This window comes from Staurois parvus, unplaced genomic scaffold, assembly GCF_062004578.1.
Source record: "Staurois parvus isolate SC_StPar_1 unplaced genomic scaffold, SC_StPar_1.0 ptg000415l, whole genome shotgun sequence".
Lineage (NCBI taxonomy): Eukaryota > Metazoa > Chordata > Amphibia > Anura > Ranidae > Staurois > Staurois parvus.
This window is the reverse complement of record NW_028318211.1, coordinates 3020855-3035845: the sequence shown is the minus strand read 5'-3', so window position 1 is coordinate 3035845 and position 14991 is coordinate 3020855. Positions and strand designations below refer to the sequence as shown.

General features: G+C 38.7%; 1 protein-coding gene across 1 annotated transcript in view; it reads right to left on the bottom strand.

Moving 5' to 3' along the window:
* Nucleotides 1-494: 494 nt before the first annotated feature.
* Nucleotides 495-14991, bottom strand: part of RAB2B (RAB2B, member RAS oncogene family) — a 43636-nt gene continuing 29139 nt past the window's right edge. The window contains exons 4-8 of the mRNA XM_089687041.1: nucleotides 11806-11888; nucleotides 10595-10687; nucleotides 3401-3512; nucleotides 3246-3314; nucleotides 495-3154 (exon numbers count right to left, since the gene is read on the bottom strand). Of these exons, the coding sequence (XP_089543167.1) occupies nucleotides 3053-3154; nucleotides 3246-3314; nucleotides 3401-3512; nucleotides 10595-10687; nucleotides 11806-11888 (459 nt within the window). The 3' untranslated portion in view covers nucleotides 495-3052. The remainder of the gene's footprint in view (nucleotides 3155-3245; nucleotides 3315-3400; nucleotides 3513-10594; nucleotides 10688-11805; nucleotides 11889-14991) is intronic.

Below are 14991 nucleotides of genomic sequence, written 5' to 3'. Positions count from 1 at the left end.
TACTATATCCAAAAATTAAAAAAACTGTACATACACTTTAATTTCCCTCATGCATGAAAGTGCTGGGTGTTGTGCACTATACCACACAGTATTTAGGACGACTGCCAAGAAATATATAACAATGAAGGGTCAGACACTTTAGTCATGTCAGAATTTCTGTACTGGTCCATTTCCCAAAATATGGAAAATCTCTTGTGCAAATATAAAGCCCTTCTTAGTTCTAAGGCTACATTGACATATGTGTGTGTATTCTTCATGTGGGGTGTTAGCAGTGAGTCTCCAGCACTGTGCAAGCTCCAGATTGTGACATATCATACACAAGGCTACCTTTCTTTGCTCCTGGAGGCTGAATGCAGTGACAAGGGAGCAAAAGGAAGGGATCAGTTCAATTAACTTGCATGATTTGTGTCAACTAACTGACATGGTCTAATACACTATTAACAGAAGCCACAGACAGCAAAATGGAATTGGCAAAACAAAATAAAAATGAAGTATTTAATGGCAAAGAAAAAAAATTTATTAACACATTAAATGGCACCAAAAGTTGAGAACAATAATAATAATAATAATAAAAAAAGGAATAATAAGAATAGTAATAATAATAATAACCGCATTCTCTGGTACCTAACTTCAGGCAATAAAGTGCTAAAATACAATGTAACAATTACATTAAAAACATTAAAAAAAAAAAAACACAACCCTTCAGTCTGAAGGATTAAAAAAAATTAAATTAGAGCAAAAAACTAAATTAGTGTCTATTCAAGTAGAACAACAATAAGACAATTAGCTATAGGCAATTTGAATTCTCATGCTGTGTTTCCAGTAAGTTATATGCACTTTACAAAGAGATTATCACCAAGCAATGGCCAGTAGCTTTACTGTCTTAACTGGTGGAAAACCTAAGTTATTATCTGAGGACTACTTTTCTGAGAATCCTTCAGGGTGGTTCACATGAGACATGGCTCTGTCCACTTGCAGGAAACACAAGACAGATTAAAAAGGCCTCCTAGGAGTCAATACCTCAGCAATTTAAAAGATGACAATCCAAATAACCAATACCAAGTAGAAAAAAGAGGGCAGGAGCTCACAGTCCTGGAGAATTCATCGAAAGCAGTTCTCAAAAAATAAAGTAGGTTTTCCCTGAATCATCCTCCATAACAGGATACAAGAGAGTAAACAAGAGGTTACCTATGAGAGGGTACAACTTGAGCACCTTCCTTTGAAAGTCTAAATGTGAGTGGAGCAGAGGGTGATGTGAAAATGTCTCATGGCATTAAGTCTGACCATGTAGCCGATCTACACATCTGTTCAGATGCACTATACTTTTCTGCCCAGAAGACAGTACTCTGGTTGAATGCACAGTGTACAATTTGTACAGGGCAATTCTTATCAGCAGAAGTGTAAGTCAGAGCAGTCCGTCTAGCTATGGTGAATTCTGAAACTCGCTTAGGCCTGTATCACAGGGGCTGCAGCTTTTATAAAAGTAGTGTGAACAAGGTTTTATGAATTTTTCAACAAGCTTTGAGCAGCTTTCTCTAAGCTTTTAAAGTACCATTCAGCTCTTTTTTGGAAATGTTATAAATAGATCTTAATGGGAGTGTTGACTGTCAGTTTAAACAAGCAGCTAAGCAGGTTTCAGCAGGCTTTCATCAATCTTCAAGTAGTGCCAAGGCTTGCTAGCAGCTTGCTTAAAGTGGCAATCAGCACCCCCATTAGGATCACTGAGCTGAATGGTACTTTAAAAGCTTCAACAAAGCTTACTCAAAGCTCTGCAAATGCTTTGTAAAAATGTTCTTTTACACACTGCTCCCTTACAATCTGAAGCCTGTGTGAAACAAGCCTTACTCTGCAAGCCCAAGAGATGGCCACTAAAATAGCTAACTTAACATTTAAATGGAACAAGGACTAGCCAAATGGAGAATTGGTAAGTTGATGAATACTGCAGGAAGAACGCATAGTGGATCTGTTGTGAATTTACTCCAGAAAATGCATGTCACTTCAGCAAAGGTTGCAAGGTAACCAGAGGGAAGCAGGTTTGAGAAATCAGATCACACCTCCAGAACCAGCCAAGGTTGGGACAGGTCTCCATCTACGAGGAGGACCCATTAGCTTGCTCTAGTGTCTTTGGTGAGGGGTAGGCCTCCGACACACGCAGCTGACCTCTAAGGGATCAATATACTAGGAGATCAAATGTGTGTGCGTTTTTTGGAGGCAGGAAGCACAAGAATAGAGCTGCTGACTCCTAGGAGCCATTTTCAATCTTTTTCAGTCACAGTTTCCTGCAGGTGGGCAAATATTTCACTCTTAAATAATCCCGAAAGATGATTCTGGGAAAACAAACCAGTAGTTCATACCAACAAGTCACGCCTAACCTAACGTGCAGTGGCATCTAACTGCATGCTACAGAGAGAATAGACAGTTTGTATATACAAGGCGTTATGTGGTTTCATTTAAAGGCTTAATTGCTGGAACTCGCATTGCCCTTCTTACTACATATGCGCTGGTTCTGCCAGCCTGTGTAAAGACGTGTAACAATGCTCCCTATTGAAGAAACTTTTTTTTTTTTTTTTTACCATAGGTGTCCCAGCTACCTATTGTCATTACATACAGTAAATGCACATTCTAGTCTCTGTAGGCAACCTGGTTTCAAGCAGACAAACTATAGACACCTTAAGGATAACAGACCGTAAATATTAATCATGGCACTTAATAATCATGGTGATAAATGACCTTTAAAATGTAATACTTCATATGGAAACACCTGGGAATGTAAACATATTTTCTCCTTCTTCAACTGGTTTACAAATGTAGTATTTATCAATCACGTAGATTACTATGCTTGCTACACTCAGCAAGAAAATGAATGTTTGAAGAAGAGATTAATCCTTCATATGTGTGCATTGAAATAGCCGGAATAGGGCCAATTTTAAAATATGAAGAGAAATACAATAGACCAAATAAGGGAAGAGATGCAAGGAAATAGCGAGTCAAGGGCTGAACCCCATTATCCTCAAATATTATCCATTCTAGCATTTTTAATTAATTTATTTTTTTAACAGCAGCCAGAAGACCCTCTCCCTTCTGCCTGGCTTTGTCTTGATCCTCCAAGAGGCTCCGGAAGTGTCTGTTGTGGTCCAACCTTAATACCATTAGCCTTAAAGCAAAAGGAGCAAAATGAATAATGTTAGATTAGTACCATGATCAACATGCCACCATCAAACACATGATCAATTCCTGATCCTTACCTCATTGTTTACATCGAAGAGCCCCTGCTGAATTTTCTTGTAAATTTCTTTGGCAGTGCCAATAAAGGCCTTAGAGACAAAAAAGAAAAGTCACATGCTTAAAGCCATGAAAAGTAGTAACATTTTTATGTCTGGCATGCATGCCTCAATCTTACCTCCTCCACATTTGCTGCAGTTTTGGCAGAGGTTTCCATAAATATCAGGCCATGTTCTCTAGCAAATGCCTCTCCTTCCTCCCTCGATACATCTCTACGGCCCTCCAGATCACTGAGGAATAATTGTAAAAATAACCCATGTGTGGAATACGGTGTATAGATTTTAACATATAAAACTAAACAACAAATAACCTGTGCTCCTGTATGCTAAACAATTTGTGACCAAAATAATTGTGACAACAAAACAAATAAAATTTGTGTTGAAAGAATGCTGCTGCACAAAAGCAAACTACACGAACACATAATAATTACTAATAAAACAAAGCGCATTGAAAATAAAGTCCTTATATTTAGTGCTTCATGCTCCAATATCACATGCTCAGAAGAAAAATCCAAACTGAATATCCCGTGCCTTGAAACAAAATTTCCACCACGTAGTGCTCAGTGATCCCTCCCCTGTGCACTCCACACTCACCAGATATGGTGGACTGCTACCTTTATGGGCTTACGAGTCAAAAACACTTATCTGTGGTGGAATGTGCTGACAGATATTTCCAGAATTCATTAGAGTGCCGGACCCATGGTTTTATTATAAAAGGTACGATCCTTCAATAGATTCTGTTTAACATCATGTGGATAATATAGGGAAGCAAGAGGAAAACTGATAGTGTAATCTTGTCATACCATTTATTTAGCTATGAATAACAGTATATATTACACTCACATTCCATAAATAATAAAATAGCCTTGTAAGGTATAATGCTTGAATAGCCTCAAAACAAAAAGGTAATAGAGCAATATCGAAACTGCCTGGAGCACCGTTGGTTTGCGTGCGGTCCACTCATCGGATGTGACGTCATACCAAACCGCCGGAAATTGCGTCAACGCCTTTCGCCCCTCCTATTTGGCAACCTCAGACAGTAATCTCTGGTTCCTGTCTTCTTTATATCTTATTCCTAAGGACCTCCCATTCTAGTGACTCACTTCCTACTAATATACTTCCTGAAGGGTGTGTACTGGCTTCAAACCTATGGTATAGTATTGTATATCCGACACCCAACCATTTTGATCGCTGAATACATCATATTACATATAAAACATAAAAATAGTTTTTAACAAATGGTTAAAATGATTAAAATAATACAAATTGAAATAAAATAATGAAAAAATTTAAAATATAATCAAAATAAAAACTGTTAATAAATTCTATGAGTAATACAAATGCCACAGAAAATATGCATTCTGACTGGACCAAAAATGGGGGTCACCCCAAACAAATAATCTAGGTGAACTTGGATATTTTTTTACCAGTTGATCAGGAAACAATTCAAATCTATTTCTACATTTAACCCTTTGAGAACTAGAGTATCTAATTTTTTAATCTATCTAGTTTCGTGCTGTGATATTGATTTTTTTAAATCACTGACCTGTACCTTCTTCTTTAAGAGGCTCCTCTGCCCTGCACTCATTACCTGTATCAATGGCACCTGTTTGAGGTTGTGGACAGGTGTCTTTTATACTGATAACAAGTTCAAACAGTCACACTCCAAACTCCACTATGGTGAAGACCAAAGAGCTGTCAAAGGACACCAGAAACAAAATTGTAGACCTGCACCAGGCTGGGAAGACTGAATCTGCAATAGGCAAGCAGCTTGGTGTGAACAAATCAACTGTGGGAGCAATAATTAGAAAATGGAAGACATACAACACCACTGATAATCTTCCTCGATCTGGGGCTCCACGCAAGATCTCACCCCGTGGGGTCAAAATGATCACAAGAACGGTGAGCAAAAATCCCAGGACCACACGGGGGGACCTAGTGAATGACCTGCAGAGACCTGGGACCAACGTAACAAAGGCTACCATCAGTAACACACTACGCCACTAGGGACTCAGATCCTGCAGTGCCAGACGTGTCCCCCTGCTTAAGCCAGTACATGTCCGGGCCCGTCTGAAGTTTGCTAGAGAGCATTTGGATGATCCAGAAGAGGATTGGGAGAATGTCATATGGTCAGATGAAACCAAAATAGAACTGTTTGGTAGAAACACAACTCGTCGTGTTTGGAGGAGAGAGAATGCTGAGTTGCATCCAAAGAACACCATACCTACTGTGAAGCATGGGTGTGGCAACATCATGCTTTGGGGCTGTTTCTCCACAAAGGGACCAGGACGACTGATCCATGTACAGGACAGAATGAATGGGGCCATGTATCGTGAGATTTTGAGTGCAAACCTCCTTCCATCAGCAAGGGCATTGAAGATGAAACGTGGCTGGGTCTTCCAGCATGACAATTATCCCAAACATACCGCCAGGGCAACGAAGGAGTGGCTTCGTAAGAAGCATTTCAAGGTCCTGGAGTGGCCTAGCCAGTCTCCAGATCTCAACCCCATAGAAAACCTTTGGAGGGAGTTGAAAGTCCATGTTGCCCAGCGACAGCCCCAGAACATCACTGCTCTAGAGGAGATCTGCATGGAGGAATGGGCCAACATACCAGCAACAGTGTGTGCCAACCTTGTGAAGACTTACAGGAAACGTTTGACCTCTGTCATTGCCAACAAAGGATATAGAACAAAGTATTGAGATGAACTTTTGATATTGACCAAATACTTATTTTCCACCATAATTTGCAAATAAATTCTTTCCAAATCAGCCAATGTGATTGTCTGGATTTTTTTTCTCATTTTGTCTCTCATAGTTGAGGTCTACCTATGATGCCAATTACAGGCCTCTCTCATCTTTTTAAGTGGGAGAACTTGCACAATTGGTGGCTGACTAAATACTTTTTTGCCCCACTGTAAAACACCCAGCTACGATTAAATATCACCAAAAGAAACTCTATTTGTGTAAAAAAAAAATGATAATTTCATATGGGTACAGTGTTGCATGACCGCGCAATTGTCATTTAAAGTGAGACAGCGCTGAAAGATGAAAATTGGCCTGGGTACGAAAGGGGTATAAGTGCCCGGTAGGCAAGTGGTTAAAGTGGGTGGGAATATACAGCTTATTTTCTTTTTTATATATGGTGAGGTCCAAAAAAATTAATGGATTCCCCATCTACATTTTCAGAAAAAGAGATATACTTACTATTGCTGATCTCTATTCTGTAGAGCCATATCACAGCATCCAATGCATCATCCTGTCCGATATTAGTATACAATGAGTTTACATCCACTCTAGTGATGTGGGCTCTACAGAAAAATAATAATCTGAAGAAAAAAATAGAGATTTTTTTAAAACAGGCCCTGGATTTAGCTATGAGTAATAATTTCTTTTGGCACAGAGGTAAATACTATAGACAAAGGAAAGGGGGTAGCAATGGGTGCTAAATATGCACTCTCAGTAACCAACCTTTTTATGACTAAATGGGAACATGAGTCAATCTATCGTAGAGAGAGCTTGGAATTAAAATTATACAAGAGATACATCGATGATATCTTTAGTGTATGGGAAGGATCACAGGAATCCCTCTTAGAGTTCATCAAAGAGATCAATAATAAGTATGATATCTCACAAATTTTTTTGGACCTCGCCATATATAAAAAAGGAAAAAAGCTGTATACTCGCACCCACTTTAAAGATGTGGATTGGAATGGATATATTCACAAACACCGCTGCCATCATCCTAGATGGCTAAATACAATCCCAAAAAGCCAACGAATGAGAATCAAACGTAATTGTGATGAGACAGAAGAATATGAGGAACAAGCAGATATTTTAATACAAAGATTTGAAGAATCAAAAATTGGGTGAAGGGAGTGGAAAGAGAAGAACTGCTAAAAACAAAGAAAAAGAAAGTGAAAGACTTTGGAATAGCATTTATTACAGGGTATTCTCGACAACATAAGTTGGTAGAAGGAGTGTTTAAGAAATATTGGCCAATTATCTTGCAGGATGAGATCCTCAAAGGAATTTTACCTAAGACACCACAATTTACTTATATGAAACCAAGCACATGGAGAAACAAATTAGACAAAAATGTGATAGACCCCCCCCCCCCCCCCAAAAAAAAAAAATAGGTACTTTTTTAGATCAAGTAGGTTTTTTCAGCTGTGGAAGGTGTTTAGCATGTAGTACAAAAACTGAGATTTTCCAATCACACACAAAGGGAAACGTTTTTAAGATCAAACCATTTATTACATGTGTGAGCACCCATGTGACTTACCTTTTAGAATCTCCTTGTAAATTGCAATATGTGGGGAGAACAACAAGGAAACCTGGAGTGGGTTTGAGTGAGCATATTAGAAACATCAAAAAAGGATTTATGCATTATAGTTTATCCTATCATTTTAGAAAGTTTCATAATAAGGATCCTGCACTTTTGAAATTCTGTGGGATTGATAAGGTGGAGCCCTTCTAGAGAGAGGGTGATTTAAAAACATCAGTATTGGCTGCTAGACGGGTTATACCACGATTCTGGAAATCAGTTGATGCCCTCACACTAAATCATCTTTTAAGAACAATCTCTGAAATGGAATATCTTACAGCTCTAGTGGGTGACTACTTAGGTCATTTTCGATCTATTTGAGAATCATGGGATCATTCTCCCTTTGGTAGACTTCTTTCCTCTCCCCCCCCCCCAGACACCTCTTTACTTACCAAACCTCTGACAACTAATATAACCCAACAATGTGCAGGTTTATGTCATTTTGTGTTCTTGAATTGTACAGTTTACCATGCGGTCTAATTATCACATTTCTTTTGTTTCTGTTCTCCTTTATATTGATTGTGGCTTTCTCTTACTGCAACAATCACACCTAAAGTGTTGTTGTAACTTTGTTCTGAAAAAATGGGCTTTGGCCTTTAATAAAGATCTACAATATTACAAAAAAAACCCATCAATATCACAGAATGAAACTAGATGAATTAAAAAATTAGATACTCTAGCTCTGAAAGGGTTAAATGTAGAAATAGATTTGAATTGTTTCCCGTCCAACTGGTAAAAAATATCCAAGTTCACCTAGATTATTTGTTTGGGGTGACCCCCATTTTTGGTCCAGCCAGAATGCATATTTCTGGGGCATTTGTATTACTCATAGAATTTAACAGTTTTTATTTTGATTATATTTAAAATTTTTTCATTATTATTTTATTTCCGTTTGTATTATTTTAATCATTTTAACCATTTATTAAAGGCTATTGGTTTCTATGTAATATGATGTATTCAGCAATCGGAATGGTGGGGTGTAGGATATACAATATTATACCATAGGTTTGAAGCCAGTACACCCTTCAGGAAGTATATTAGTAGGAAGTAAGTCACTAGAATAGGAGGTCCTTAGGAATAAGATATAAAGAAGACGGGTCTATGAGGACGCACTGTAGGAGGGGCGAAATGTTTTGATGCAATTTCCGGCAGTTTGGTGTGACGTCATGTCCGGTGAGTGGAGCGCACACAGAGCCATTTTGATATTGTTGTATTACCTTTGTTTGAGGCTATTTAAGGATTATATCTTACAGGGCTATTTTATTATTTATGGAATGTGAGTGTAATATATACTGTTATTCATAGCTAAATAAATGGCATGACAAAATTACACTATCAGTGTTCCTTTTGCTTCACTGTATTATCCACATGATGTTAAACAGAACGTATTGATTGATCTTACCTTTTATATTACAACCATGGGTCCAGCACTCTAATGAATTCTGGAAATATTTGTGAGCACATTCCAACAGAAATAAGTGTTTTTGAACTCTTAAGCCCATAAAGGTAGGAGTCCACTATCTGGTGAATGTGGAGTGCACCGGGGAGGGATCACTGAGCACTACGTGGTGGAAATTTTGTTTCAAGGCATGGGATATTCATTCTGGATTTTTCTTCTGAGCACGTGACACTATATTGGAGCATGATGCACTAAATATAAGGACTTTATTTTCAATGAGCTGTGTTTTATTAGTAGTTATATTTTAACATATATCAACTGCACTAGGGATAATTTACTAAACTGAAAGCGATACAAAAAAGGTCCTTTTTTTTTCGGTAAAATAACAAACATGTCTATACTTACCTGCTCTGTGCAGTGGCATTGCACAGGCTCTCCTGGCTCATTATTTTTGTTGGGTGCCCCCATAGTAAGCAGCATGCTATGGGGGCACCCGCAGCTCCGTATTTCCATTCGCTGGATCTCGATGGGGCTCAGGTAAGTATTGAGGGGGCTGGGGCACTGCTGCATACAGTTTTTTCACCTTCATAAAATGTATGAAGGTAAAAAAAACCTTGAGCCTTTACAACCGCTTGAACTCTACATCAAGTCCATATTGCTGGGGGTCCAGGGTTAGTGAAGGAACAAGAATGGATATGCAAGTGCAAGAAGAGTTTAGCAGATATTGCAGGAATCCCCTACATTCTTTTTCACAGGTATTCCTTCCAAGAGAGAAGGAGGTAATCCTGTCTCTAGAGGAACCACCATAGGGATAGCAGAGATTAATTCTGAACATTGCTTTCTGGCCCCAAGATAGGACTGCAAATTGCCATTGTTCAGTGATATGACAAATTGTGTTCTCGCAACTAACCGCAGTTTTATTAGGACAACTGGCATACAAATCACTACTAGTAGTAATATAGAGTTGCTTATAAGCCAAAATAGTTCAGATCTGGCAGAATGTTTTGTAAACATTGGAAAATGAAAGGATTACTTTAAAGAGAACTAGTCAGGAAAAGGGCAATTGTACACTATTTAGTTGTTAGCATACTGCAGTCTTACTTCAGAGACTGGTGTTGCTATTATTCACTTTAATTCTCTTCCAGTCAGAGCAGACACATCACCTCAGTATCAGGCTGTAAGAGGTTGACATATCTCCTGCCTGAGCTTAGGACCGTTGACTGACACTTTATAAAGGCTGCCTAAGGATGGTGTAAGAAGTAAGGCTGTGTTAAAAAAAATTTATGAGTGGAAGAGCCAAAATATTACTAAGGCCCATTGGTAGCTGGTTCTGCTTAAAAGTAGAGCTATCTCCACTGGAGAGCCAAAGAAGATGATATAGGTCAAGACTCTGGAGCACCTACCAAATGATAAAACTATTAGCTTTGGGTGCACTAACCCTTTAACAACATAGGATGCACAGCTGTAATATTTATACTCAAACCTTGTCCTTAGTGTGCAAATAGTTATAGCTAATATGTGAAAATTATCATGTATACTGTATATGACTGAAACAAAAAAAGAGAAGGAATGATACAATGAAAAGCTCACCTTTTGTTCCCAATTAAAATGATCACCATATTGCTACTAGAGTGTTGTCGTGCATCTTCCAACCATGATGTTAAATGGCTAAATGTCTCTCGTCTGAAAGACAAAAAACAATTCTAAAACATTTGTTCCAGCATTTTTACACTTGCTTCTCACGACTCCTCTAAAATGAACTAATTCCTTATTAAAATTTAAAAAACAAACAAACCCACATTAGGTGGTTTTTTAACAGGTCAAATTTCTGCTTGCATAACGCACCATATGTTACTCAGTGCTTCCAGACATGGTGAAGCATGTTGACTTTCAGTATGCAATATTTGGGTCTGAGCAGCTAACCATCAAGTTCAAACATTGTCCCAAGACAGAAAGGAGGACTTTATCAACTCTATGTCAATTGGAATGAGCAACAGGGTAAACAGCTTGAACTACACAGCACCACATCCCAGAAGAAAAGGGAGGAAAGGAGACTTTTAAGGTGCTATATACAACCTCAAGAAATGGACACACAACTTGTAATGTGAATGAGCTCATTCATTTCATTTAGCTTTATGAAGTGATTTAAATACATTTTTGTTTAAAATAAAGTACTGGAAAAATGGTTTAACCTAGAGGTTGTGTGTTTATTTCTTGAGGTTGTGTATGGCACCTAATGACTCCCTTTTCCTCCCCTTTCTTCTGTGTATCTGACCCTATGTCAATTCTGACGCCATCAGATACAGTGCTTACAAAGAGTTAGGGGCTTCTGAGCAACAAAATGACGGAGCGTGGAACTGATTGGAATATCAGAACATCAAAATTCTATTTTCAGTCACAGATGAATTTGTTACTTTAAAATATAACACTACAATAAAAACAATATGGTAGAAGCCCATTCACACTGCTCAGGGCCAGTACAGTAGGTTATGAAGCACATTTACATGCCATTTCAACGGGAAGCTCAAAGCACAATGGTTAAAAATTTGTACTTGCTGCATTTTTCATAAATGCAACTCACAGTATATGTTACTGCATGTTACACTGGAAGTGCGTTGGGGCACTATTGAAAATGAATGGCACCACAACATACATATTGTGCACTACCACAGGACTGTGGTGTGAATAGGTCCCGATGGTTTAATAGTGAACAAACTAATGTAAAATTATAGAGTACACAGAGAGTATGATCCACAGCACAGAACTGTGCCAGTGTTACAAAGGTTGCCATTTTCTCTTACCTAGTGATGTCATACACAAGGAGTGCTCCTGCAGCACCTCTGTAATATGACCTGGTTATAGAACGGAAACTCTCCTGTCCAGCCTGGGTAGAATAAAGGAAGATGGAATATTTGATAAGGTATATTATAGATCAACATTAAACAACCACATGGCACACGCAGCATATTACAATAAAGCAAATAAAAAGCATCAGATACTCAGTACATCCAAATGTATCAGCCTCTTCTATGAAAATAAGAATATGGCAGCCATTCTGAACACTGCAAGATCTGGGGCTGTAATTCTGAGGCTGGCTGCACTACCTAGTGAGTTGCTCACCTACAACATACACTCACTGGCCACTTTATTAGGTACACCTTGCTAGTGCCAAGAAAATATCCCCCACACCATTACACCACCAGCAGCCTGAAGTGTTCATACAAAAGGCAGGATAGATCCATGCTTTCCTGTTGTTTACATCAAATTCTGATCCCACCATCTGAATGTCGCAGCAACCAGTCTGCCCATTCTCCTCTGACATCAACAAGGCATTTTCCCATTCTGATGCTTGGTTTGAACTTCAGCAAGTTGTCGCCACCACGTCTAGATGCCTCAATGTTTTGAGAGTTGCTGCCATGTGATTAGCAATTTGTGTTACCAAGCAATTGAACAGGTCTACCTAATAAAGTGGCTGGTGAGTGTACATGAAGATAGGAGTTCACACTTGACCCCTGGTTCACGTATACATGCAGCCGTGCAGGCCGCATTTTGCGTGAGTAAGAGAGCCCATTCATTTGAATGGACTCCCATGCCCCGTGACACGCAGGGAAGAAGTCCCTGCACTTGTTTTAAAACCCAGCCCGCGCAGGAACCTCAGTTTCCAGTACGGTTGCGTTTTCCAGTGCAGCGGCGTGCCATTAGAACTAATGGCACCCGCATGCGCTCCGCATTCCTCTGTGTGGGTGGTGCAGATCCGCAGCGGCACCACCCGCACATATGTGAACCAAGCCGTACTCACTGTATGCTTGTTCCAAGTCAGTAATTCAATAAACGGACCCAAAAGTATATTTGATTAAAAATCAGTGTTGTTCCCGGTTCATATTATCTACTGCATTAGTGAAATTCCATTCATAACATTTCCTTTTTAAATGCAGTGAAGAAAGGTTCGATCCTGACAGATTTTTCCTGCCTCGCGTTCCTGTGTAGGATACAACCCCTGACGTCCTAATTAACACACTTCACTGAAAGATAAATACCTCTTAAATTTTTGTCTTAAAATAACTCACACATCATTTATTTTAAAAAGTACACAACTCACTAAAAAACGTGCATTAACAAATATGTTAAATATTTAGGTTTTATGATATTTAGGCATTTCTAGTGTTATTTTTATGTTGTTTTATCACATTTTTTTCACAGGCTTACACAGCACCAGAAGAAGATTGTGCTGTGAATGAATGCACACAGAAATATTGTTAAACTATAAAAATATTTTCAATCTTCTTCGTTCACAGAACGTTCTTCTTCTTGTGAAATGTTGCCATTTATTTACATTCCTGAGCGAAGGGCCAGTTCATAGCAGAACACATTCAATGCGCATTTCCCACACTGCATTCAAAACTCACTGTAGCTATGCTCTGCAACGGGTGTCAATGTTCACTTAAAGTGTTACTAAACCCACAACAGTAAAATCAGTCTGTATATGCAGTAAAGCATGCTTGTTTACTGTGGAACCTAAGGGGTTAATCCTCTGCATTGTGTAAAAAGGCCATTTGATCCTGTCTTCTCTGCTCCTCTTGTTCAAATGTCCACATCTTATAAGACATACTGAACCGTAGCCATTCTGCACATGCTCAGTTTAGTGTGTATTGCTAGAGAGGTTTTTTTTTTTCTTTTTTCTTAGGAGAGTACATGTGATCAGCACAGAGCCAATAAGCACTGTCCAAACAGAAGTCAGGGGTTTTGCACCTTCCTCGAGCAGAAAGAAAACTCCTCCTACAAGCTTTAACCAGTACTTTGCTGGACACTGACAGAAGTCACAAGACTGCTCTAACTGCTGATAAGAAATGGTATTTAGCAGTTTATATTTACTAAAATAATGGCACTTCCATGTTCTGTGTACTATGGGAGACCAGATATAGTGAATGCAGGGTCCTGGGTTTGCACCTTGCACCGGATTGCATGGTACAGTAGTACCATGTGATCCAGTTCTTGTTTGTTTTATAAAGTAGCATGCATTACTTGGTGAGGTTAAATGAATGGGCAGAAATCACACATTGCACCCAGATCCCATGTGGCCAGTGTGCTCCTGTGTGGTTAATGGTGTGAACCAGCCCTAGGGGCATAACATTTCCACATTGATACATTGTATATTTTTAACTTCTTGGCCAATACACAGTTCCACCTCATTGTTATTTACATTACTAAAATATCAAAATGTACCATGAGATAAGTAGTGAATGCTTTTTTTTTAATTTGTTTAATTTTTGGTGAATTGAGTTTAATGATTTAATTTTTCTTTCAGTATTTAAGTCACATTTTAAGGCCACATGCACATAAGCTTAAGAAAATAAGCAGCACTTTCTGCCAGAATTAGGCAGAAAAAAATGTGTTACAATATGTATGAGCGTTTATATGTGCAAGTATACACATGTATGGAAATTGAGTGTAAATGTATTATTCTGTCCACTGGAATACATTTACGTGTTTAAGCACACGTACAAAAGATCCTCTCAGAATGCGTCTTTGGGGTTTTTTTTCCCTGCCTGTAAATGCCTATCTGTGCATGGCCACATAGGCTAACATAAAGGCATTTTTTTGAAACCAGTACTTCAATCTTTCAATAAACATTGTCCATTTTTAATACTTATGCTGCTAGCATTAGTAAATAGATAGGAAAGTATATTATATTTACTTCAGGAGGGGATTTTTCAGCACACCCTCCTGACTACATGCCTGAGCTAAGGGCAGAGGGATCCTAGGAAGTAATTGCTATATCAACCATCTGCTTTTACTCAAGATGGCCATGGCCAGATATACTAGGGGGGTGTTTTTCAAAGTGAAGTGAAAGAAAACCCGCAATTGTGAGTGGTCACCAGCACAGGAATAGAAGGGGGGGGGTGCATTGTAGATTACTAATGAACTAGAAGACAGAAGCACACGGTACATATCACACTGAAGGTAAGTTATATTACTTGTGCTTATTT